This window comes from Periplaneta americana, chromosome 17 (assembly GCF_040183065.1).
Source record: "Periplaneta americana isolate PAMFEO1 chromosome 17, P.americana_PAMFEO1_priV1, whole genome shotgun sequence".
In the NCBI taxonomy this organism is placed as follows: domain Eukaryota; kingdom Metazoa; phylum Arthropoda; class Insecta; order Blattodea; family Blattidae; genus Periplaneta; species Periplaneta americana.
In genome coordinates, this window is record NC_091133.1 from 6,153,858 (window position 1) to 6,178,942 (window position 25,085).

A 25,085-nucleotide genomic window follows, 5' to 3' on the forward strand; every position below is an offset into this window, starting at 1 on the left:
AATTTGGCCCTAAATAATTTAATGTTTTGAGTTTCATTTTTTATATCGATAGGGAGGCTATTAAAAATTTTTACTGCCATATAACGCACTCCTTTTTGATAGCACGATAGACTTGCCGATGGAGTATGAAAGTCATTTTTTTGACGTGTATTTATGCTATGAACTGTTGAATTAGTTACAAAGTTTTCACGATTACATACGAGGAAGACTATTAATGAAAAGATATACTGACAAGCCATGGGCATTATTTGTAGTTTTTTGAAAATAGTCCTACACGATTCCCTAGATTTGGCACCTACTATTATTCTAATTACTCTTTTTTGTAATAGAAATATATTGTTACTATTTGTAGAATTTCCCCAGAATATTATTCCAAAACTCATTACCGAGTGGAAGTATGCAAAGTATATTGTTTTTAAGGTATTGATATTTACTATCTTTTGCATAGATCTAATAGCAAAACAAGCTGAATTTAGTTTGGGGGTAATATCTTTAATATGATTTTTCCAATTTAATACATTATCGATTTTTAAGCCAAGAAATTTGGTTGTTGTAGTTTCTAATAGGGATCTATTGTTAATTATTGCGCTAGGAATTTGCGACGTTGAATTTGGACAGGATTTAAATTGAATTATGTTAGTTTTGTTACAGTTTAATACTAATTTATTGACTGAGAACCAGTCACATATTTTGAAGAGAATTTCCTCTGTTGAAGATTGGAATGTGTTGGAGTTATTGGCTGTAATTACTATACTTGTGTCATCTGCAAATAATATGGGATGACCTACATCTTTTATAAGGGGGGGTAAGATCATTTATAAACACTAGAAAAAGTAGGGGACCTAATATTGATCCTTGAGGAATTCCATTATTAATAGTTCCCCATGTCGATGTAGATTTCATAGTTGTATTGATTTCAACTTTCTGTTTCCTATCGCTCATAAGTGAAGTATTACCTTCTCTCTGACGTATTTTACTTTTAAAATCTGTTATTTCCATAATTTCTTGTCTGTACTGCAAGTAGTATTGAAGCACTGGCATGCATACCCAGAGAGCAACCTGTAACACTTGTGATCAGCTTCTGTCACATTGTAATATGTTACTCAGTCAGAATGTCTCTGTGTTCTGCAGGAAGGGAATTTATTGGATCTTCACGTGACTAGGATAAAGGAGGAATGCGTGGACGAGAGCTACGATCACACATCAGAGATAAAATCTGAAGAAATTATATTGCCCAATAACTTTCCTGTGGTAAAGTGTGAAGCCGAGGTGAGTGAAGCTCATTGGTGTGCTGGCTCTTCTTTCCAAAGTTTAGCTTGTATTCTGTTCGTCACAGAACCTTCTCTGTACAGCTATGATGATAGCGGATTCTGGTTGACAGTGGGGACAGTGAAAGTATCTGCATGTTATTTATTGTTTATTTCGGAATAGCCTAAATTTAATTAGCAATGTGGCTCTTTTGTTTAAGCTTTGAAGAAAATTCTTTCAATCATAAAACAGTTATTTTTGGTAAGCAATGAGATCTTGCTATGTAGAGTTAAGCCCCTAATATTACCATGTGAAATATCCCTTTATAATTCATGTTATCTATATGAGGAGTAAACCTTCCAAAATGCAGTTTTGTACGCTTTTTATTAAAAAAAGACAATTAAAAATATGCTGTACTGATCAAGAACAATGTCTAAACCAACTTCATGCCTGTATAACTGTGAAAATTACTGTATTTTGTAGTATGGGGACATTCATAAAAAGTTATATTGAAGCAAGTTTCTAATTTTGTACAAACTGCTGTTTCTGATATGCTCTTTCCACAAATTTCAAGGCTTCATTTAAGCTCACACATTTAACATACATAAGATTGTAAGAATTATAGGAAGTTCTGTTTTACTCACAATAATTATTTACGATACAAGTGTTGAAAGTGGCGTTTTATTTCGTGAGAAGACATGTTTGTGAAATGAGGCAGCACTTTTAGGAAGTGTCGTAACTGTCTTTAGATAGACGTTCATCTGTGCTGGTAGGCTATAGAGATAATTCTGTCCACTTCTTCAGTGCCGTTTTCTCCCTCAATGTATTATTGAAACATTGTCACATTAAAATCAGGAGTGGCATGGCTCAGTTGTGGGGCATTCGACTACAGATTCAGAAGTCTCTGCTTCAAACCTTGGTGTCTATTAAATTTTTATAATTTAATGTAATTCTTAATTGTTTCATGTAGTTACTCAGTAAAATAGATGTTGAAGCAATTTATTTAATTTATGTGCGTTTCTTAACAAAAAACACTTTAAATATTCATGTCTAGCATTGAAATATGTCTTCTCATCATTTCATCCATCGTATGAAATAATTGAAAGTAGGCTCAGATGAAATCTTGGATGTGCTACATATTTCCGATGCTGATGGTGTCTAGGCCCATGGCCGGATTTCCCAAAAGGCCAACTAGGCCAAGGCGTAGGGCGTCTTCTAATAGGGGGCGCACTAAATTTAAAAATCACAGAAATTGAGAAGGAAAAAGAAAGAGACTGTATTAAGGCTTTGAATTTTCTTGAACTTATTATGGGTAGATGCCAACTTAATTAAAATTCTCTGACAAGTTTTCAAATTGACGAAATGTTTGAACGATTTTTCTAACCCATTTTTATCTCTAAGACATAATGGTCATTATATTCATAAGAAAAGAATCCCAGTGTAGTGGAGCTTTAGTATAATAATATAGTTCATAATTTGGCTTGCAGAAATTATGACGCTGAATTGGAGTAATTTAGTCAGTATTATCATTGTATTCGCATATGAACAAATTAAAATTATCAATGGAATAAGTTTGCTAACTGCTTGAATTATGAGCGCAGAAATACTACCAAAATCCGACTAAAGAAGACCATTATATACCGGGTAATGTTAAAATTTGTAGCCATGCAATGAAATGGCATTAGACATTGTCAGAAAAAGGTGGATTCCTCGAATTTTGTCCACTGATGTGGAGTTACAATTATGTCTGACCCTGAAGCTAGAAGACTCGGATTCAAATACTGGTTTGTACGAATAACCTGGTTGAGATTTTTCCTGGGTTGTCCCTGGACTTAATAAATGCAAATATTGGATAAATTTCGGCGCTGGACCCTGGATTCGTTTTGCTAGCATTATTACCATTAGGTCATCCAGATGCTATATAACCTTTACAGTTGATAAAATGTCTTAAAATAAACGACTTAAAAATTCACTAAAATTCATGAATAGAAATTGAATTATTCATACGTAGATAATTTTTGTTACCGGTACAGTAGACGTACTGCAGTCAAATAGTTATTCTATAACAGCTATATTTTACTAGCATGCCATGATCCACAGGTGTGCCGCAAAAAAATTAAAACATTAAAAATTGTTGTCGCCAAAATTGGAAAAGTAAAAGTGACATAGTAGTGAAAAAGTGAGTCTACATTAATCAACTTTCATTGAACGTGACACACGTCAGTATTCAGTAAACACAGTGTGTGTGTATGTGAGTGGAAGAGAAGAGAATAATGCGCAGCTAGGGTTGCCAGATCAGTAAAGTTAGAATATCATCCCCACTTTAAAAAGTATCGTATTATACTTGTCTTTGTGAAAGAAAATATATCGTGTTTGAAATACCTTAATAAAATGATAAAGTATATTTTCGTATTTCCTAAATAATAAAGTAGTAAACATGCATAATACCATAATTATCATTCTAATATTGCATAAAAATAATTTTCTGTCATTAAATTTTACATTTCTATAATAAGCTTCAAATAAAAAATATAAAAATAGTGTGAGTTCAATTTGTTCATAATATGTACTTTGCTTCTCTTGTCAATCTTTTTTTTTGCAGCATACGCCTTTTCATCAGTCATCATATTATCCATTTGAATCTTGCGTACACTACTTTTAACACTTGAATATAAGTAATTGATTAACTAGCGGACTTACTCTTGTTAATTATGAAAGTCTGTGCGGCTTACAGCTGTTTCGGTGCTTCATCACACCATCCTCAGAGCTTACTAGATCTCGACGTCATCTCGAACTTCTCTGCCTGTTGTGTGGGTGCGTTTGATTGTTGAAAAGTGTTGAAAAGTGGAGTCAAATAGTGTGTGTGTACCAGGGGCGTATACTGGTTAAAGGGTTTGGGCTACCGCTGACCCTATTATTACACAAAATATATCTAACAATTACTTTAATTTTAATTACTATGGTAAAACTAATAATACAAAATTATTACATTATGTTATATTATAAGCTTTTTCTTTTGTAATTTCCTTGGGCTACCGCCGGTAGCCCGCAAAATACGCCCCTGGTGTGTACTGAAATTGATCTGTGTGTTGAGAATTTGATCGGGGTGTGTTTTACACAACCACATAACCAATGCTAACCATACATACAATAACATAAATGCGGACATGGAAATCCTACACATACAACCCAAGAACCAAAAACTCAACACACTAGAACAATACGAAATATACAAACACACTAAAACACACCCTGATCAAATTCTCAACACACAGATCAATTTCAGTACACACACACTATTTGACTCCACTTTTCAACACTTTTCAACAATCAAACGCACCCACACAACAGGCAGAGAAGTTCGAGATGACGCCGAGATCTAGAAGGCTCTGAGGATGGTATGATGAAGCACCGAAACAGCTGTAAGCCACACAGACTTACATAATTAACACGAGTAAGTCCGCTAGTTAATCAATTACTTATCATATTATCATTCCCCTTGTATGTTGACTCAAAAATTATGCATATTAAATTGAAAATATTATATTTTTTACATTAATGCATTTGTATTTCTCTCATGTATTTTGTATTTTATAGACTTCATTCGCTCCTAAAACCCTCAAAATTCCCCTCCTGAATGGGAACACAGTGTTAAATTATATAAGAGTTCCTTGAGATCTTAAAGTACACCTTCCGTGTGCCACATGTTGGAAAAGGTTGTAAAACGCTGTTCTGTAAGAAAAAGAACTACCCCATGAAAAAGCTGCCCCAAGAATTGACTTGTGTTAGCTAAAATTCTACTAGAACCAAGTACAATTGAAATGCAGTTCTGTGACATCAATCGATGTGCTTTTGTGAATGTAAGTTGTACCATCTTTCTGTTTTATTTGATCTCTATTTTTAGGAAAATCAGAGTGACTTGGACACAGTGAATGAGGAGCCAGTGATGGAAGTAACAGGAGAGAACAACCAGATTTTCACTGATAGGTGAGTGTGGTGTGTAAGTGCTCACGTAAAGAGTTCATTGTGTTTGAAATTTCTATTTTCTTGACTCTCTAGAAGCATCTTCGGAATGACTATCTCTCTAAAGCATCCTGCTGTAATCAGTCATCATATTCACACTCCTCTTCCCTTGGTATCTAGTTTCCATTTCTAGAATGTCCTACTGAAATCTTCCTTTATGTCCTTCACAAAAACTTCTAAACTTTCAGGAAAATAATCTAGATGGGTATGCAAGAAGTGAAACTTTACACTCTTACATGCAACCCAGAATATTGGAACTCCCCAACATATTTTCTACAATAATTTCCTTATAATTGGGGTCTTTGTAATTTCCTACAAAATTAAGTATCATTTTGAATCAATTTGAAATGTTTTTCTTCGAACCATTCATCACATTTACAAATACGCTGCAATCGTTAATTATGACAGAAAAAATTTAACAAATAATCCTAGACAAAAAAAATTTGTAAACAATGTTCTAAACATACAGGAAAAAGCATATCATCGACAGATCAAACCAGTGATATTCAGTCATGTTTTCAGGAACTACTTCTGGACAGTGCTTAGAAGGCAGAACACTTGTATTAAAGCTGGACTACACTGGGGCTTGATATTAAAGAAGTAACAGTGGTAAAATTTAATCACACTCAGACAGTGAACTGCATGTTACATGAATCATTCTATTATAAAGACTTCTAGATTCGTTCTGCTTTAACCATCAGTTATGAAGAGAGCGACATTTTGATACCTAATTTTCTTTGGCCAGAATAACAACAATGCTTTATTGAACACTTCTGCGATTGTTGTGTGATTTGACGCTTCTACTTCTTCCAATGTTAGAAGATAAGCCGTTTAAACTTGATTTGGAGTGAGCATACCAACAATTACATTACATCCAGATCGTTTACACCCACCTGAAGTTTCGTCCAAATTGATTAGATTAGATTATCTTTAATACAATCACGAATTTCTTGTTCTGTTCTTTATTGGAACATAATGTTTGCGAAGAATAGACTCGTGTAGAATAATGTTTGATTTATGTTTTTAAGAACGCACGTAATTTAGGATCATATAATTTATATAGCGGAATGTCAGCTCAAGTGAAAGCTTCACATACGTCCTTAGAATAGATTGACAACTGGGAGCCAGAAGTTTGAACAACTTGCTTCGTTTGGAGTATTTACTTTTAGCATAGACTGTTTAATACTTTTAGAGTGAAGAATTTTTATGTGTTTTGCTGTTTTCAAACATTGTGTGACTTGAAAGCGAGTACCTGTATCTGCATTTATATTTCTTTCACACGCAACACTAAACAAGACGATCCCCACGTACATGTATACTGAATTGAGTAGGTAATCCTAATTTCACGGGCGACATTTTACACGATAAGAACACAAGAGAATGGTGGAATGTAACTATAAGAATGGAAACCGGAAAGTAACATGCAAGCACTCAATATTTACAATCAAAACTAAACTTACTACTGCTACGAGGGGGATCCAGGAAATAACGACCTTTTTGTTGTAATAATTAAAAATATATATATCTATTTGAAAAAACAAAGTCTGTTCCATAACTGAAGCTTCCTTTACTTCTCTACATAATCACCACCTACATTTAAACATTTGTCGTATCTGTTCACTAGCTTTAGAATTCCCGTGTTATACTCCTCTGCCGCCAGTTCATTAAGCCAGGTGTTCACTGTATTCTTCAACTCTTCATCACTTCCAAAACGCGTACCACCCAGAAAGTCTTTCAGCTTAGTGAAAAGGTGAAAACCGCTAGGAGCAAGGTCTGGACTATAGGGCGGATGATCAAAGATTTCCCAACCGAATTGATCCAGCATTTCTCGAGTTGAAGCAGCAGTGTGCGGGCGGGCGTTGTCGTGAAGAAGCACAACTCCTCTCGAAAGCATTCCTCGCCTCTTGTTTTGGATGGCTCGCCGTAGTTTTCGTAAAGTCTCACAATAACGATTTGCATTGATTGTAGTGCCTTTTGGCATGAAATCCAGCAAAAGAATACCTTTACGATCCCAAAAGACAGTAGCCATGACTTTTTGTGTTGAGAGAGTCTGTTTGAATTTTCTCGGTTTCTTGGGTGATGAGGGATAATGCCGCTGACGTGATTGGCGCTTGGTCTCTGGGGTGTTGTGAGACACCCAGGTCTCATCACCAGTCACAATTTGATCAAGAAAGGCGTCTCGATCTGTGTGCTATTGCATCAAGAATGTCAATGCTGAGGCCATTCTGTGAGTTTTGTGTTGGTCACTCAGTTGCCGTGGAACCCATCGTGCACAGATTTTGTGATAGCCAAGATGTTGCGACACAATTTCACCAAGCAAAGAACGAGAAATGTCAGGAAAGGCAATATGCAATTCGTCGAGTGATGTGCGCCTGTCTTGCAAGATTCTGTCGTTCACTTTAGTCTTCAGGTCTTCTGTGATGAGTGATGGGCGTCCGGATCGAGTTTCATCGTGGACATTTGTTGAACATTTCGCACCATTTTCTCACATTTCTTTAATTCATTACAGTATCATCATACACTTCTTTCAATTGCCGGTAAATTTCTGCAGGTTTCAAATGTCGGGCATTCAAAAATCGAATCACACTCCTCACCTCACAGTCGGCGGGATTATCAATCACGTCGTTCATTTTGAAGTAACACAAAATGCACACTGGCGACTTGTTGCAACCAGTACTCACAACATTATGAGAACACATGTTAAGGAAGCCAGTTGACCTTCAAACAAGGAAGGGGAGTCAGCTGCACGGCGGGTATGCGCGAACGGTCGTTATTTCCTGGATCCCCCTCGTACTACTCCAGTTCAAAAGCTCAGCAGATTTCTAACTGATTGTCGAAAACAAAATATTTGCAGCTTAATACAACAAACTTTTCCATTGCTTCAATCCTAAAAATTTCTTTTAATTTGATCTTCGTACTAAAATTATTTTCAATTATAAATAAAATAAATACGTATAACTTATTATTTTACAATTATTACTAACAGTAAACTAATAATTTAAGAAAGTAATTATATTTTTAAAAACATTTTTCCGTGAAAATTGTAGCAATATCCTAGATGTTTTGCACTTTTGAAAAAATTCCATAATATATAAAAACATGCAGTATAAAATTACATTCTGACTGGGTAAATATTGTTCAGTGGACATATTACAATATGCATATATTTTAATTTAATAGAAAAAAGTCACATAACTATTCCAGACTTACTAATAAAAATATACTCCTTTGCAGATGATGCTGTTGCTATACTGTATATACTGGTAATGATTGCGAAGAGATGTACAAACTTGCAAATATAGGCACAAACTCAATTAAAAAGGTTAGATATAAACCTCCTCTTGCTCAGTACTGATAAAACTATAGATAAATCAGATTTATCTTTGATGGATATTAAATGAAAATTTAGTTATCCACGACAGTAATTGCTCTCAGTTAGCAATTTGTAGATGTTCAAAAATAAAAAAAATCAAAGTAAATAATTATAAATTATAAATTTGTTTCACTAAGATATTTTATGCAAAAAAGATAACATTAAAACAAATATATTTGAGTTTAGTTCATTGCATGCTACAGTATGGCATTATAGGATAGGTGGGGCAATGAAGTCTTCACTCATGTCATGTTAGAGTGCCTGGACCAAACCCCGGAGGGAACGAGAGATCATTAGCATATGGGGTACTTGGTTGCTCCTAACAACTAAAATTACAAAGCTTACAAATAAGATAACAAATAGTTACAGAAAAAAAAAAAAAAAGAACTACACATTAAATTACAAAAACATTTAAAAAAATGGGTGCTGTTGGCACATAAATAATATATAGCCTGGTGGCGCAAAGAAACTGTAGTACAAAAATCGTAGGTTAAGTGAAGAAATAGATCTCTCTCTGAAGGAGGAGGTAGAGGAAGTGCAAAGAAAGCTTGCCCATTTGACTGATGCGCAGAGAACGATATTCGGTCCTCGTGCCGCCATGCTCGTTACAGGGCTGCTATGAATCACGTAATGCTGATTACAGGGCGCATTTGAAAGCGCGATCTTGAGCTGTTCGTATCGTGGAGTATTGCTGTGCAGAGCAGGTAGAAGCTAGCGTGTGCGTTACATATTCTGCGTTTTATCCCTGATATCAGGAGTTTTATGTAGTTCAAATTGTGTTTGTTAACTAACAGAGTTCTGTGTAACATTCTATGTACTTAACAATGCCCCCTGTTTCGCTCTAAATTAGGAAGTGCTAATAAAACGTTACACAGTCAAACTAGGGAATTATTTATGACATTCATAAATTTATGAAAAACGAAACAGGCTCCACTCGTAACATATGGAGTGTATACAGATTAAAATAAACCGACCATAGTGCCCTAGTTATCGGAACATTTTAATAAAATCTCATAGTATTAGTGTTTTATTACAACGTCAAATATCAATTATTACACGATTACATATTTCTTATAACATCTTTGTCATTTCATTCAGCGATTTTATATGTAAAAAAAATTCGTGTTTCTGTATTTTCAACAATTACATATTTCATATAACATCTTTGTCATTTCATTCAGTGATTTTATATGTAAAACAAATCGTGCTTCTGTATTTTCAACAATCACACATTTCTTATAACATCTTTGTCATTTCATTCAGTGATTTTATATGTAAAAAAATAGTGCTTCTGTATTTCCAACAATCACACATTTCTTATAACATCTTTGTCATTTCATTCAGTGATTTTATATGTAAAAAAATTCGTGCTTCTGTATTTTCAACAATTACATATTTCATATAACATCTTTGTCATTTCATTCAGTGATTTTATATGTAAAAAAAAATCGTGCTTCTGTATTTCCAACAATCACACATTTCTTATAACATCTTTGTCATTTCATTTAGTGATTTTATAAGTAAAAAAAATTCGTGTTTCTGTATTTTCAGCAATTACATATTTCATATAACATCTTTGTCATTTTATTCAGTGATTTTATATGTAAAAAAATCGTGCTTCTGTATTTTCAACAGTCACACATTTCTTATAACATCTTTGTCATTTCATTCAGTGATTTTATATGTAAAAAAAATCATGCTTCTATATTTTCAACAATCACACATTTCTTATAACATCTTTGTCATTTCATTCAGTGATTTTATATGTAAAAAAAATTCGTGTTTCTGTATTTTCAACAATTACATATTTCATATAACATCTTTGTCATTTCATTCAGTGATTTTATATGTAAAAAAAATATCGTGCTTCTGTATTTTCAACAATCACACATTCTTATAACATCTTTGTCATTTCATTCAGTGATTTTATGTGTAAAAAAAATTCGTGCTTCTGTATTTTCAACAATGTTATGTTATTACTTACTCTGCAACAAGATTTAAGTTGCGTTAGAAAAGTGCTGTGATAAATCTCACTCGAAACATCAAGCCAGCAGACGACTGAGAACTGTCGACAATTTGCCAATCGAATCGAAGCGAGGTCGAGTGCACCCGAACATTTCCGAAAGTTCGCGCAGCTTACTGTGGCAAGCTCTTCTTGCGCCTACTCTAGTTAACAATATCTACACTGGGACGGCAAACATCGTGAGAATATAATGAAGTGAGTCCACACAGCCGGACCACTGGATGAAATGATGCTAACTAAATGTACCAGCCCAACCTTGAAAGAGGGTATCCATGTATAAGAGACGACAACAGATGTAGCACAATCACCAAGACCTGCAAAAGCCGGGAATCAGTAATCGATAAATAATAGTCACCAATGCAGCCACAAATGAAGAAAAGATCTGCTTCCCAAGCAGACACGTCGTAATCGGCCTTTAATATCGAAGCTACACCCGTCAAGACAATATGCCGCACTGCAGTCCAATGTGTTCCTGTACAATCCATTTGGCAGGGGAGGGCCCTGCTCGGTGTCCAGGCTGCTGCACCCGGTGAGTGACTTCTGCTTCACCCTGCTGCTTGTGTTCCGTCCCTCCTAGACAGGTCGTTCGCTCCGCGCTGATCTCTGCCAACAGCACTTGCTTTAAAATCTCCAATCAGAGATCAGGAAAGGATGGGTGCATTCAATAAGAAATAATACACCGTTTGGCCACCGGAGTCAAAGATACCTCCGCACCATGTAGATATACCACACTCATGCCGTTAATATTATTACAGAGGAGAATAATAAAAATATGTATTAAGGAAAAGGTGGATTATCATGCATGCTTCATATGCAAGGAATTTATTGTACTGAGTATTAAACAAATTTACATATATAACCTATTACAATACTACCATAAAAATAACTAGTAAGACACATTATACCATGTCCTTTGTTTGGACCCACATGCAATTCTGAAGCAGGACTAAGGCATGGCTCAAATTTCGGCCCGAGATTGTATAATAACTTCATTAAAAATCATTCCAAATTATCAACTTCCTCCAATAAATTATTTAAAAAGCAAGCACTTCAACTGAAATGCAATACTGATTAGTATTCTAATAATTTTATATACATATATATATATATATATATATATATATATATATATATATATATATTCATTTCTTATATATTTTCATATTTTGATATTTCTCTCTTACATTAAATTAAAAAAAAAATTATGTTATGAATTTTTCAATATTCAATAAATATCATTTATGCATATAATATATTACTCCATTATATTATTGCACAATATTTAGTATTTATTTTAAAATTGTGTTATTTAATACTTTTTCATTTTACTTTATTATTGTTTAAAGGGCCCATCACCACTTCTACTTTCTAGTTAACCTACTCTTCTCTCTATTACCTGATATAATTCGATTGTATTTTTTGTATTATTATTTTGATATTTTTCACTTTACTTTTGCTTACTTATATTTGATTAATTAAATGTAACAATTAAATAATTATTTTATTTTAGGTTTAAGCGTGTAATATTATTTTTTCATTATTTAATGTAAACTCCACTCCTGGCCACAAGCTTTTGCTTCATCAGGAGTGCCAGCCAAAAGTGTACTATTATTACCTTTGAAATAAAAATTATTATTATTATTATTATTAATTATTACACTCCGCTTTACCATATAAAAGTGTCCACACCTGTGGAGTAGCGGTTAGCGCGTCTGGCCGCGAAACCAGGTGGCCCGGGTTCGATTCCCGGTCAGGGCAAGTTACCTGGTTGAGGTTTTTTCCGGGGTTTTCCCTCAACCCAATATGAGCAAATGCTGGGTAACTTTCGGTGCTGGATCCCGGACTCATTTCATTGGCATTATCACCTTCATCTCACTCAGACGCTAAATAAACTAAGATGTTGATAAAGCGTCGTAAAATAACCTAGTAAAAAAGAAAACCATATAAAAGTAATAAGTAACAGAGATTACTGTTCGGAATCCAAAATATTTTTGAACCAGTAAGAGAAAAAAATTAAACACTATCAATTTGCAGTTAGATACTGTACTTTGTTTTAGATGCTCTTGTCCATTAATATATACAGGCTGGACCATAACTAATGTCATTAATTCTGGTGCATGATTCCTTTAGACGAGAACAACAAAAAAGTCAAATACTATTTTGCTGTGTTTTTAATAATTTTGCAGAAAAATGTGCATTTTAAAATTATGGAGTCATGTACTGTGTACTCAGTAGGCGGTGCACATAAGACTGTGTTGCTGTGGACAACTCTTTCACCTGGCTTGTTATGAACAGGGAAGTGGAAGGTCATTGCCAAGTACATTATTTTTAAACTCGTTACTAAAATTACAGATGATATAGCTTTTAATGTTTGTGTTTAATCTGTGTTAGAGACCAGAAAATGAACACTGTTCATTTCACGTTAAAGAAAATCGTGGAAAATTTAAAATGTACTCTACAACCTAATTTTAATTAAATATTCTAGAGAACGTAGCCTATGTCTCGTTATAAAATCAAAATTTAAAAACTTTTGAAATTAAAAGAAAAAATGAAATGTGATCTGCTTATTTTACGTTAAATGAACTAAATTCAAAATATTATTTTTAAACTGTTCGATTTAATGTTAATTAAATGAAGATTACAGGGGAAAACAAAGTCACAATTCTCGCAAGGCTGACATCACCATTAAATTCAGTATATTACTGCAAACTTCAGTATTTTTCTTATCAAAACTGGTAAAGGAGAATAAATTATCACCATAGATACAATCATCCTTTCCTACAGCAATAAATTTTGCAGTAATTTACTGAATTACAAGATGACATCACTCTTAAGAGCATTATGACTGTGATTATTTTTCTCCTGTATTCTTCAAATATTCGGTGTACACAGACAATAAGACGACTATTTTACGTAATACAAACTAATTAGTGAGTAAATAAACCTCTGTTTGACGTACTACAAACATTTTCTTCAGCCAATTAGAAATAATTCCCTACAACTTTAATTTTTAAAGTACTACTACCCAGTAAACTTACACACAAGAAATGAAATTTTCTGTGAGAGCAATTGTGTGTGTCATGTTTACATTTCTCGTCTGATCCATCTCTCTCATTATGCGAGCTGCATCTCTCCAGGCAATAACCTTTACAGGGTTGTTAGAATGCATCAAGTTTTAAAATTCCCTTTCAGAACAAAAACTTACATTTGTTGGGCTCAAATTTCTGCACAATTAGAGGAGAAAACTAAAATTCTCTCAATCATCTATAACTGTAACACACTGCTCTCTTAAATTCACTGGGCAAATCAGGAATTAATTCAATAGCTTTTCCAGAATACGCTACAAAATATTTAATATAAAATCATTTTTTTATGGAAAAGGAAGTAAAATCGAGTAAAATTGTATTAAACTTTTTTGTTTGAAATATCTCAAGGAATAACCCATTGCAATTAATTACCTTACATACTGTTCACATTGTATATACAGGATGGTTCACGAATATCGTGCAATACAGTAGTGTGCAAATTAATCCGAACACGATATATTTTTACATTTTCTGTCATTCTTGGCCTCACAGCTGCTCATACCGCTTTAATTGACATCTGTAGTACGTGTAATTCCATTGTTGAAGGTCTGTCATTATTTTTTTTTATAATATGTGACATTTTGCCTGTCGTTTTGTACTTATAAGCGTTTCAGTTGTGTTGAAGACTTAATACTGCAATCCTGTGTACATTCTGTCGTCTTCATAAATGGATACAACTCCACGAAAACGGTCTAAAATTATAACATTAGCAGAGCATTCTTCTATGATACAGAGGCAAATTGCTGCAGAATGTCACATCGGTTTGGCTACTGTTAATTCGATCATAAAACGATACAGGGAGACTGGATCCATCACACCCCAGAAAAAAGGAAACTGTGGCCGGAAAAGGAAGACTTCACCTGCAGATGATCGTTTACTTGTCAGGAAAAGTAAATTAAATCCTAGACTAACTGCTGTCGACTTAACCCGCGAGTTAATGGCTACCACTGGGGCGAATATTCACGTCGCAACAATGCGGCGTAGGCTTTTGGAAGCTGGACGAAGGGCTCGTAAGCCTATTAAAAAGCAACTGCTAACCCCTGTTATGTGCAAAAAACGCTTAATGTGGGCAAAATTACATCAACACTGGACAGTGAATGACTGGAAGAATGTACTTTTTTCCGATGAGTCTCATTTCGAGGTCCACGGCCACCGTGTTTCTTACGTACAGAAAGGATCCGAAAAAGTAACAGCAGCTCATCTCCAACAAGCACCCAAATACCCCCCATAAGTAATGTTTTGGGGTTGTTTTACACATGAAGGGCCTGGAGCATTAATACCTATCAAGGGAATGATGAATTCTGACAAATATATTCACTTATTGGAAACCAGAATCGTACCCCAGCAGCAAAAATCATTTTCGGATGGCAGAGGTGTGTTCCAACAAGACCTGGCACCATGCCATACGTCTCGAAAAACTACAGAATTCTTCAAAAATAAGAATATTCAGGTACTCCCCTGGCCAGACAACTCACCCGACATCAACCCCATTGAGAACTTATGGTCAATTTGCAAAAGAAGAATGCAAAAAATGGATTGTTCTACAAAGGAGAAGATGATTTCTGCCCTCATTGGTGTATGGTTTCGCGATGAAGAAATGAAGAATATTTGTGTGAAATTAGTGGAATCCACGCCAAATCGTCTCAGAGCTGTTATTAGGAACAAGGGAGGCCACATAGTTTACTGAGGTATCTTAGATCCTTTTTTTTATCCCGTTTGAGTGTTTTTGCATAAGTAATTACGTTGTTCGGATTAATTTGCACGCTACTGTACTGTAGGATGTGATTTCTGACATCATTCTGATGAAAAAAGTTAATATATTCAATATATATATAATATAACAGTTTCGGATAAAATCACGTTTGTATCTTTCGTAACATGCATTCTTGTGAACTTTCTCTCTGGACGTCTGGAGCTGTATGTGTTGCAGTACAGCTGATAGCAGTGACACAAAATCTCGTGACATCAGGGTCATGGTTAGAGATAACTCAACATTGGTACAACGTATCTACCTAGCGTATCCAAACAGTGGAAGTTAGGGAATGCAGCGCACCCAGTTCACACTCGGGGCTTTGTGTATTGCTGCAGAAGGTGGGGTCTTTGAAAACTGGCTTTAATACAGATTTTTCAGGTGAGTAATAACGTGAATGTTATTTAATGAATTTATAATACACCCAGTACCATTGTTGTAAATAGTTTAAATGCTTAAGCCTTCATAATATATATGTTTATGTTTAACATTCAGGGGGGCGTAACTCACTCAAGTTAAAAATATGACATGTTTATATGAACTTTTTTCATCAGAATGACAGAAATCATATCTTAGAGTATTGCACAATTTTCGTGAATCACTCTGTATAACATGAGTCATTACATTACAATCAGTGGTGAAGCTAAGGTGTAAATACCGGGTAGGTTGAAAAAATCTGCTTACCTTATATCTTTCTATACAGCAGATGTGTCTTGGCTTTTCTATCACAATTTTTTGTGATACAGACCTCACAAGAAGATGATGACCACTCATATTCACCCCCAAACAGCATACAGGTATAACAATATAACTCTATTAGCCAAGGGTATATCGTATACAATGAAAACTGAAGATTTCTGTTTTGTCTTCTTCCATAAGTAAATGTGGTGTCGATCTCGTATCTTTGTAAGCACATTTTGTTTCGTACGTCCAACTTGAAAACAGTTTCTCTTTTAATTCTACAAATAATGACCTCAGTGCTCTCTCACTATGAGCCATGTAACAAAAATTTAATAATATAACACATACACGCACTTTTCTTATAAACTGATATGGTCTCGATCTCATATTTTGTTTCATACATCCACCTTGGAAATAATTTCTCTTTGAATTCAACACATAATTACCTCAAGGTTCTCTCAGTATAAACCACTTTACACAAAATTGAAGGGCTTTTTTGGACAATACTGGAATGATTGTTAACAGTGAATTTAATATATGAAAAGATAGGAGTGAAATCAAGTGTTACGATACATCGCTATTACGAACTTATATTGTTACTAGGTATAACAACTCAATTTTTTTGGTTAGGCTAAGCCTGAAAAGCCTCTTAAGAGCTTCGCTACTGCCAATAATGTTGGTTATAAGGTTTAGAATCAATTGAAACACTGTATGGCCACCTTTTACGAAGAGTGAATTTTGCAAATCATTCTTGTCATGTTTAATACTTTAGATCAGTTTTTTGGGCATGTGTAGCAGTGTCCACTTTTCCTTCCACTTCGAGAGTGGCTAATGCAGGGTTCATTTTGTGGAGTGTGTACCATGTGCTTCCATACAATCACTCTCTGCCTTTCTCAATGCAATGCAGAGACGTACCAGCTGGTAACCTAGTTCAAGCAGGAATAGGTGTCTGTGATGCTTTTGCTTTCTTTTCCACTCTGGAGTCTTAAATCTATTCACACAGCTGAAGTCATTTATGTTGTAGAACAGTCGTACAGACTAACTTACAAGTTTCTTTATTTACTTATTTATTTGTTTGTTTCTTTTTTTCTTTCTTTCCTTGTATCTTTCTCTATTATGTTTCTTTTTTTCTTCATGCATTCTTGCATTTATTTATTTACTTATGAATTTATCAATTCATTTAATCTATTGGACGTAAGGCCATCAGGCCTTCTCTACCACATCACCATAATACAAATGGACACAATATACAGGGACGTCACTTTATTTTTACCAACATTTTTAACATTAACCTGGCTATACTCGGAAACACTGTTGCCCCCTTCCATTACAGGAGTTTCATGTAACTAGTGCAATATGTAAACAAATCATTTTACTAGGTATAGGAGGAGAGAAAAGTAGTGTATCCATTTATGTTGTAGGGAATTACGATATTACGATTTTCAGTTTGATCATCACTTTTACGGAATTTATCAAAATACAGTAGAGTAGTAAAATTTTTTTTCTTTCAAAAACTCAACTTTTCAGGCGGCTATGTTCGTTATGTAATGTCTACTTTATTTAGCATATTAATTATTGATGTTATCATACAATATAGAGAGTGCATTTAAATTGAGGGGGTCATAAGTAAAGGGCTGTAAGTGCACTTATGTTACTTTTGAGAAAATGGGGTTTAAATATTTAAGCTTTCGTAAAATCGGTGAAATTTTTTATTTAAATTTTAATGTGTGATGCGATTAAAATATCCCTTTGCCACTAAAATTTTAGATACTTTTGCTTACACTGGATGCACTTAACTCATGTTATTACAAATGTCACTAGCATTCCTTTGCTTCTAGCCACCTCAATTCAAAAAAAGCTAATCTGAATGTTTAAACAAGTTGCTGAAAATGGTTGCCGTTCATTACAATGTAGGCTTCAATTCAGTACGCATATTATTAAAAACATTTTGAAGCATATTCTCTGAAATTGAATTTATCGTTTCTTGAATATAATTTTTTAGTACGATATTATTAATATAGGTTCTTTCTTCTATGGAAAACGCAACCATATTTCTGAAACACACTATACACTGCAGTGTTTACTTCACTGCTTGAAGACTTCGAATGCAACAGCGGCCGTAAGTTTGTGTGTCTGACGGGAGCAAGGACATTAGTGAAGGGGTGAGAGTGAAGTACATTCAGAAATGCAGGTACAATAAAAATGCAAGTAAAAATAAAATGATGTCCCTGTACAAAGGACAAATGTAGAGTGTTGTGTACTCTCTAGTCATCTTGTCCACAGTATCCACTCCTTCTTTGGTTTTGTCATAGTCGTCTATTTGTGGCTTTAAATTGTTACCTTCCTTTGAATAACATTTGTCATGATGCTGTGATGACAGTAGGACAACACAGTCTTTGTTTCCTGGAATGTAGAATGTCAGTCAAATCACCATGACACCCAAAGCGAGAGGAGTAAACTTCTCTTCCTTTCCCTGTTATGAACTGTTTGGGGATATCTACTTCGTATTTTCTGTCACTGAGGCGTAGGTTTTGAGCTAAAAGGTTGTCTGTCAAATTACAGCTTGTAAAATAGTAGTTGTCTGTCGTCAGCCTTTGTCCTGTCCCGTGTGGAGCTAATATAAGATCTTCCTTGGTTCTTGTCTGTTCTCTGGAGACTCTTCCGATTTCCCTCCTGTGTATACTTGTTATGACTAGGAAAGTTCAGGATAACACAGAGGGTTTGGAATTGAACAGATTACATCAGCATCTTGTCTATGCGGATGACGTGAATATGTTAGGAGAAAATCCACAAACAATTAGGGAAAACGCGGAAATTCTTGTTGAAGCAAGTAGAGCGATAGGGTTGGAAGTAAATCCCGAAAAGACTAAGTATATGATTATGTCTCGTGAGCAGAATATTGTACGAAATGGAACTATAAAAATTGGAGATTTATCCTTCGAAGAGGTGGAAAAATTAAAATATCTTGGAGCAACAGTAACAAATCTAAATAACACTCGGGAGGAAATTAAACGCAGAATAAATATGGGAAATGCCTGTTTTTATTCGGTTGAGAAACTTTTGTCATCTAGTCTTCTGTCAAAACGTCTGAAAGTTAGAATTTATAAAACAGTTATATTACCGGTTGTTCTGTATGGTTGTGAAACTTGGACTCTCACTTTGAGAGAGGAACAGAGATTAAGGGTGTTCGAGAATAAGGTTCTTAGGAAAATATTTTGGGCTAAGAGGGATGAAGTTACAGGAGAATGGAGAAAGTTACACAACGCAGAGCTGCACGCATTGTATACTTCACCTGACATAATTAGGAACATAAAATCCAGACGTTTGAGATGAGCAGGACATGTAGCACGTATGGGCGAATCCAGAAACGCATATAGAGTGTTAGTTGGGAGGCCGGAGGGAAAGAGGCCTTTGGGGAGGCCGAGACGTAGATGGGAAGATAATATTAAAATGGATTTGAGGGAGGTATGATATGATGGTAGAGACTGTATTAATCTTGCTCAGGATAGGGACCAATGGCGGGCTTATGTGAGGGCGGCAATGAACCTACGGGTTCCTTAAAAGCCAGTAAGTATGTATATATATATATATATATATATATATATATATATATATATATATATACCCAGCTTTCTCCATTCTTTCCTATTTTCTGCCTTCCTCTTTGTCTCCGCATATGAACCACATATATTAAAGTCTTCTGTCATCTGATACCTTCTTCTGCCCCGAACTCTTCTCCCATTCAGCATTCCTTCCTTAGCATCCTTCAGTAGGCAGTTTCTTCTCAGCCAGTGACCCAACCTTCCTATTTCTCTTTGCGATCGATCAGTGTCAGTTCATTCTTTCTTCACCCACTCTTTCCAACACAGCTTCATTTCTTATTCTGTCTGTCCACTTCACACGCTCCATTCTTCTCCATATCCATATATAAAATGCTTCTATTCGTTTCTCTTCATTTTGTCGTAATGTCCATGTTTCTGCCCCATAGTATGCCACACTCCACACAAAGCACTTCACTAGTCTCTTCCTTAGTTGTTTTTCCAGAGGTCCGTAGAAGATGCTCCTTTTCCTATTAAAAGCTTCCTTGGCCATTGCTATCCTCCTTTTGACTTCCTGGCAGCAGCTCATGTTACTGCTTATAGTACATCGCAGGTCTTTGAAACTGTTCACTTGCTCTACTGCCTCCTATAGAATTCGCAAGTTTATCTTCTTTATTTTTCTTGCGACAACCATAGTCTTCGTCATATTTGCATTTATCTTCATTCCATACTGCTCACAACTGTCACTAGCTCCAGTAGCATATCCCTTAGTAAGATCTCCTCTTCTGCTAACAACATCATCAGCAAATTTTATTCACATTATTCATCTTCCTCCTACTCTTACCTTCTGTTATGAATGTGATATATATTTGCATCTGCACACATCCTAGCTTTTATGCCTTATTTTCTGGGTTTGGTTCTGATAAATATCTTCAAATAACAACATTCACGTAGAGGTAAAAGCTGCTTATCCACTGTAGTGCATTCACTAGGAATATATGCATTTCTTAAATTTACTACAGACATCTCGAATACTTCTCTCAATGGAGTCAGTTTTTGCGTTTTTTTCATTGAGCGCGAGTATACTTATCATCGAAGTAGAGAAACAAATTTTATCCAGTAGACCTATAATATATTTTTATAATTGTAAATTAAATTGTTACAGGACATAGGAAACGTTGTTACTAGTTTAACATTTGTAAAAAACAAGTACGAAGTTAGAGATAATACCAATATAAATTTTGTCATGATAATGCTTACTACCAAATGGAGTCAGTTATGTTCCACTGCCAAAAGTTTCATATTTGAAAGTGACAAAATAAATAAAAACATTTTATATATCGTAAAACTAAGCCATAGGGAAAGTTATAGCACATCAGTAATTCTGAATTTGAGAACAATATCAGAAAATACCACTCCGGTTCGAAAACAGTAAAGCAAAGGTTAATGATTTTATTAGCATATTCTCTGACTAAGAGAATGCTCATAATGTACGTACACTTGTTTTTCTGTAACTAAAAATGAGAATGGAATTATTGTAAGATGAAAGCGGAATTTAATTTGCTTTAAGGAACTTCCAAGCATTAATTTTTTACCTTATTTTATAAAATATACTATATAAAAAAGATTGTGTCCAAAATCATCCGAAATCGCTAGTATCTTTGAGCAGAGAGGTTTCTTAGGGAAAGGAGCCAACAAAAATTATGAATATTTTATAGTCTGATTGTATGTTTTCATCAGGTTTACAGCTACCAACCAGAGGACTGTATCATCAGAATTTGACTGCAACGCACATGTAGAGAACGAGACTGTCTGTGAGATTCCCAAGAAGTCAGACTCCTTGGGAAAACCTGTTCGGACTCTTGAAGATGGGAAGCAATTGGAATTCGAATTCTCTCAAATATGTTTCTCGAATTCGGCAAAACTGAACTTGCATGTACCCAAATATGTCAGCAAGAAACCTATCAAATGCGACGTTTGTGGTAAGTGTTTTTCGAAGTTGAGTTGCCTAAAAAGGCATGAACTCCTGCACACAGGCGAGAAACCTTTCAAATGCGGTTTTTGTGGTAGCTGTTTCTCGCAGTCTGGTAACCTAAAAATCCATGAACGCCTGCACACCGGGGAAAAGCCTTTCAAATGTGATATTTGTGGGAAGTGTTTCTCCAAATCGTGTAACCTAAACAAACATGAAGTTCGGCACACAGGCAAGAAACCTTTCAAATGCGATGTTTGCGGTATGTGTTTCACGGAGGCGAATAGTCTAAAAAGCCATGAACGCCTGCACACAGGCGAAAAACCTTTCAAATGTGATATTTGTTGTATGTGTTTCACTCAGTCAAGTAACCTGAAAACTCATGTACGTCGCCACACAGGCGAGAAACCTTTCAAATGCGATCTTTGTGGTATGTGTTTCTCGCAATCAAATAACCTTAAAACTCATGTACGCGGGCACACAGGTGAGAAACTTTTCAAATGTGATGTTTGTAATAAGTATTTCTCCAGATCGAGTAGTCTAAAAAACCACGAACGCGTGCACACTGGCGAGAAACCTTTCAAATGCAATTTTTGTGGCATGTGTTTCACGCAATCGAGTAGCCAAAGAACACATGAACGTCGGCACACAGGCGAGAAACCATTAAAATGCTTAGTGGAGTAGTCTAAAATATCCTACTGTTGCAAACAGATAAGTCTTTGAAAAATGATCTCTGTCAGAAGTGTTTCACTAATACTTCTAGCTTAAGTAATGTACTGAAACATTTTGGTAGCAAACATTTCTAATCCTATGTTTCTGGTAAGTGTTTTTCACGGTCGGGTAGCCTTTCAGGTAATGGCCGCCTCTAAGGGAGAAGCCTATGAAACTTGTCTTGGGAGACTATTTTAATTACATCAAATTGATAAACGTAATACTTTCTCGGACTCGGAGCTTGATATGATTATCTCAATGTTCTACAGATCTTACATTTTATTTCTGCCAGTCAGTAACTGTTAAATTTCTTAAATGTGGGAGTCAGCGTATTAAAAAAAACATTACAACCTTTCGGCCGTCTCCTTTCCTCCCCATCGCATATGTGACGTTGCACAGAGGCAGAGATAATATAATTATAAGATCTGTACATTGGTCTGAAGCTGTACATTTCACGTAATTTCATGTTGAATTTCAGAGACAGCTGATGATAAAATTTTGTAATGCGATGTCTGTGTAATGTCTTTCTCTCAGTCATGTAACCTAAATCTTCATGGATGCTAGCACAGGCGAGACACCTTTTAAAATCATATTTGTGAAACTCTTTCTCTGGTAAGTTACGTGTAACAAGTCCTGCACTCAAATCATACTATCGACATACCATTCTACTTTGATTCTCGAGGCGCGTAAGCGTATTTGTAATATGTATTTATATCCTTGGGTTCTAGTAGAGTCACACGTACCAAAAAACAAATTGAGTGCTCACACCAATTTCACACCGAAAATAAGGATCGATAGTTGCTGTGAAAGTGGCGGCCACCACACAGGTGCCGACAGGCTGGAACACTCGAGCGAAGGGAAGAGGTAAGCAGGAGGGAGGGTAAACACATGCATCCTATCTCCATGCATTTTATTACTGATTAACAGAAAAAATTAGTTTTCGTAAGGTCTAATCTGTGACAGGTGAGGTTAGTTTAGGCTTTTGGAATCCCTTGGAAGAAGGGCGTATTGTTAGACAATTGTAAGCTTTATGCAAGGCATAGAAAAATCCTAAACTAACCTGTCACTGATTGAACCAAAGCAAGTTTTCGTAAGGTCGAACCAGTATTGAGGTTAACTTAGTTTAGGCTTTTGATGTGTCTTAGAAAAACAAGCACATTATTAGACAATTGTGAGTAATTGCTTCGGCACTTAACTTTTTTTGCACCTTTACGTGATAAAGTTAGAGTAAAATATGTCGGATTATCATTCTTTTTGTCTGTTACTGTATTGAATGTAGTATGAAAATGTATGGAATAGAGGGTTTCTGTCGGTTTTATAGTATTACTAGCTGCTAGCACCCGGCATTGCCCGAGTTGTCATTTTTTCTCCTTTTTATAATTAAACTGGTTGTTTGACTTTTCGGAAATCTCAAAAACTCAACTATAGACAATCAAAACGAATTGTCTATATTAAGCTTTCCTCGCCATAAAGATGAATCTTTACATAACATCACTTACAGGAATTAATGAACTACTTAGCCAAATGCCTGAAAGGATTAATTCAATTTAAAACAACTTTAAATCAGGCAAGGTAAGAAAACATTTCATCACGTGCCTTACGTTCAAATGTTTTTAATTTGTGTGTGTGTCCGTTTTTTTATTTTTATTTGGACATCATGCTCCAATACGTAAGCAATACTACATGTCTGATTTGTGCTTATAGGATTACAGTTTTCTTACAATTATAATGCGACAGAATTTTTTTTTTAACTTATAAGGCAATGTCATGTTCAATATAATTTTATGCTATTGTCACTAGAATTGAATACATCACATTATAAACGTACAAATAATTTTTTTGAATAGTGTATATGTACTTGTTACATTATTATTAAGTGTACTGATATTGTGTTTAAGATTTGTATCGTACATTATTATTTATATTAACATAATACAATCAAGTTTTGTTTTTACTCCATTGTGACAAATTTAATATGTTCAATGTAATCCCTAATGTATTTATTTATATTTATTACCTATTCTTAATCTATTATCTGTACTCTTTTTCTATATAAGTTAAAATTCCAATTTTATAGATTTATTACAATAACCTGTTCGACATTTCGTTTATCTTAGGTTATGCATTTTGTCTACTTTCTAAATCTACCTCTCTTATTAATTTGCAATATTCCTTTAAGTATTTGATAATGAGATCACTCTAGTTAGGTGGCCTCCTTCCTCCTTTGACATTTATGATCATTTTCAGTTTCTTTCGGGCCTTGTTGTATTTCGTGCACTCGACTAAAATATGTTCAACTGTTTCTTCACCATTATTGCAGCTGCATGTTGGGTCTTGTATATGTGGAATCTGTGATAATATGCGTTGATTTTTCCATGACCAATTAGCATGTTTGTAAGTCCAACTGAAAGAGGTATATTCAATGCTACTCTCTGGGAGACTTGTTTATTGTTTATTGTTAATAAAATAACATGGAGAAAAATACAATCTTAGTTCTTCCCTAAAGGAGTAAAAAACTCGTGCTCAGGGAGATATCTAAATACAAAGATAAACACAAAGATAATTATTTAACACAAACTGGGTCAAGAAAAAAAAATTACAGGAACAAATGAAATTTAAAAATACAATTTCAATTTTAACAATTTAAGTCATACAAATACACATATACATATTAAATCA

General features: G+C 34.8%; 1 protein-coding gene across 4 annotated transcripts in view; it reads left to right on the top strand.

The window, feature by feature from the left end:
- LOC138692909 (zinc finger protein ZFP2-like) overlaps positions 1-24,228 on the top strand; it is a 126,962-nt gene extending 102,734 nt beyond the window's left edge. For all 4 annotated transcript variants that reach the window (XM_069816251.1, XM_069816253.1, XM_069816252.1 and 1 more), the window contains 3 exons: positions 1,132-1,269; positions 5,153-5,235; positions 21,464-24,228. In XM_069816251.1, the coding sequence (XP_069672352.1) occupies positions 1,132-1,269; positions 5,153-5,235; positions 21,464-22,379 (1,137 nt within the window). In that variant the 3' untranslated portion in view covers positions 22,380-24,228. The remainder of the gene's footprint in view (positions 1-1,131; positions 1,270-5,152; positions 5,236-21,463) is intronic.
- Positions 24,229-25,085: the final 857 nt, after the last annotated feature.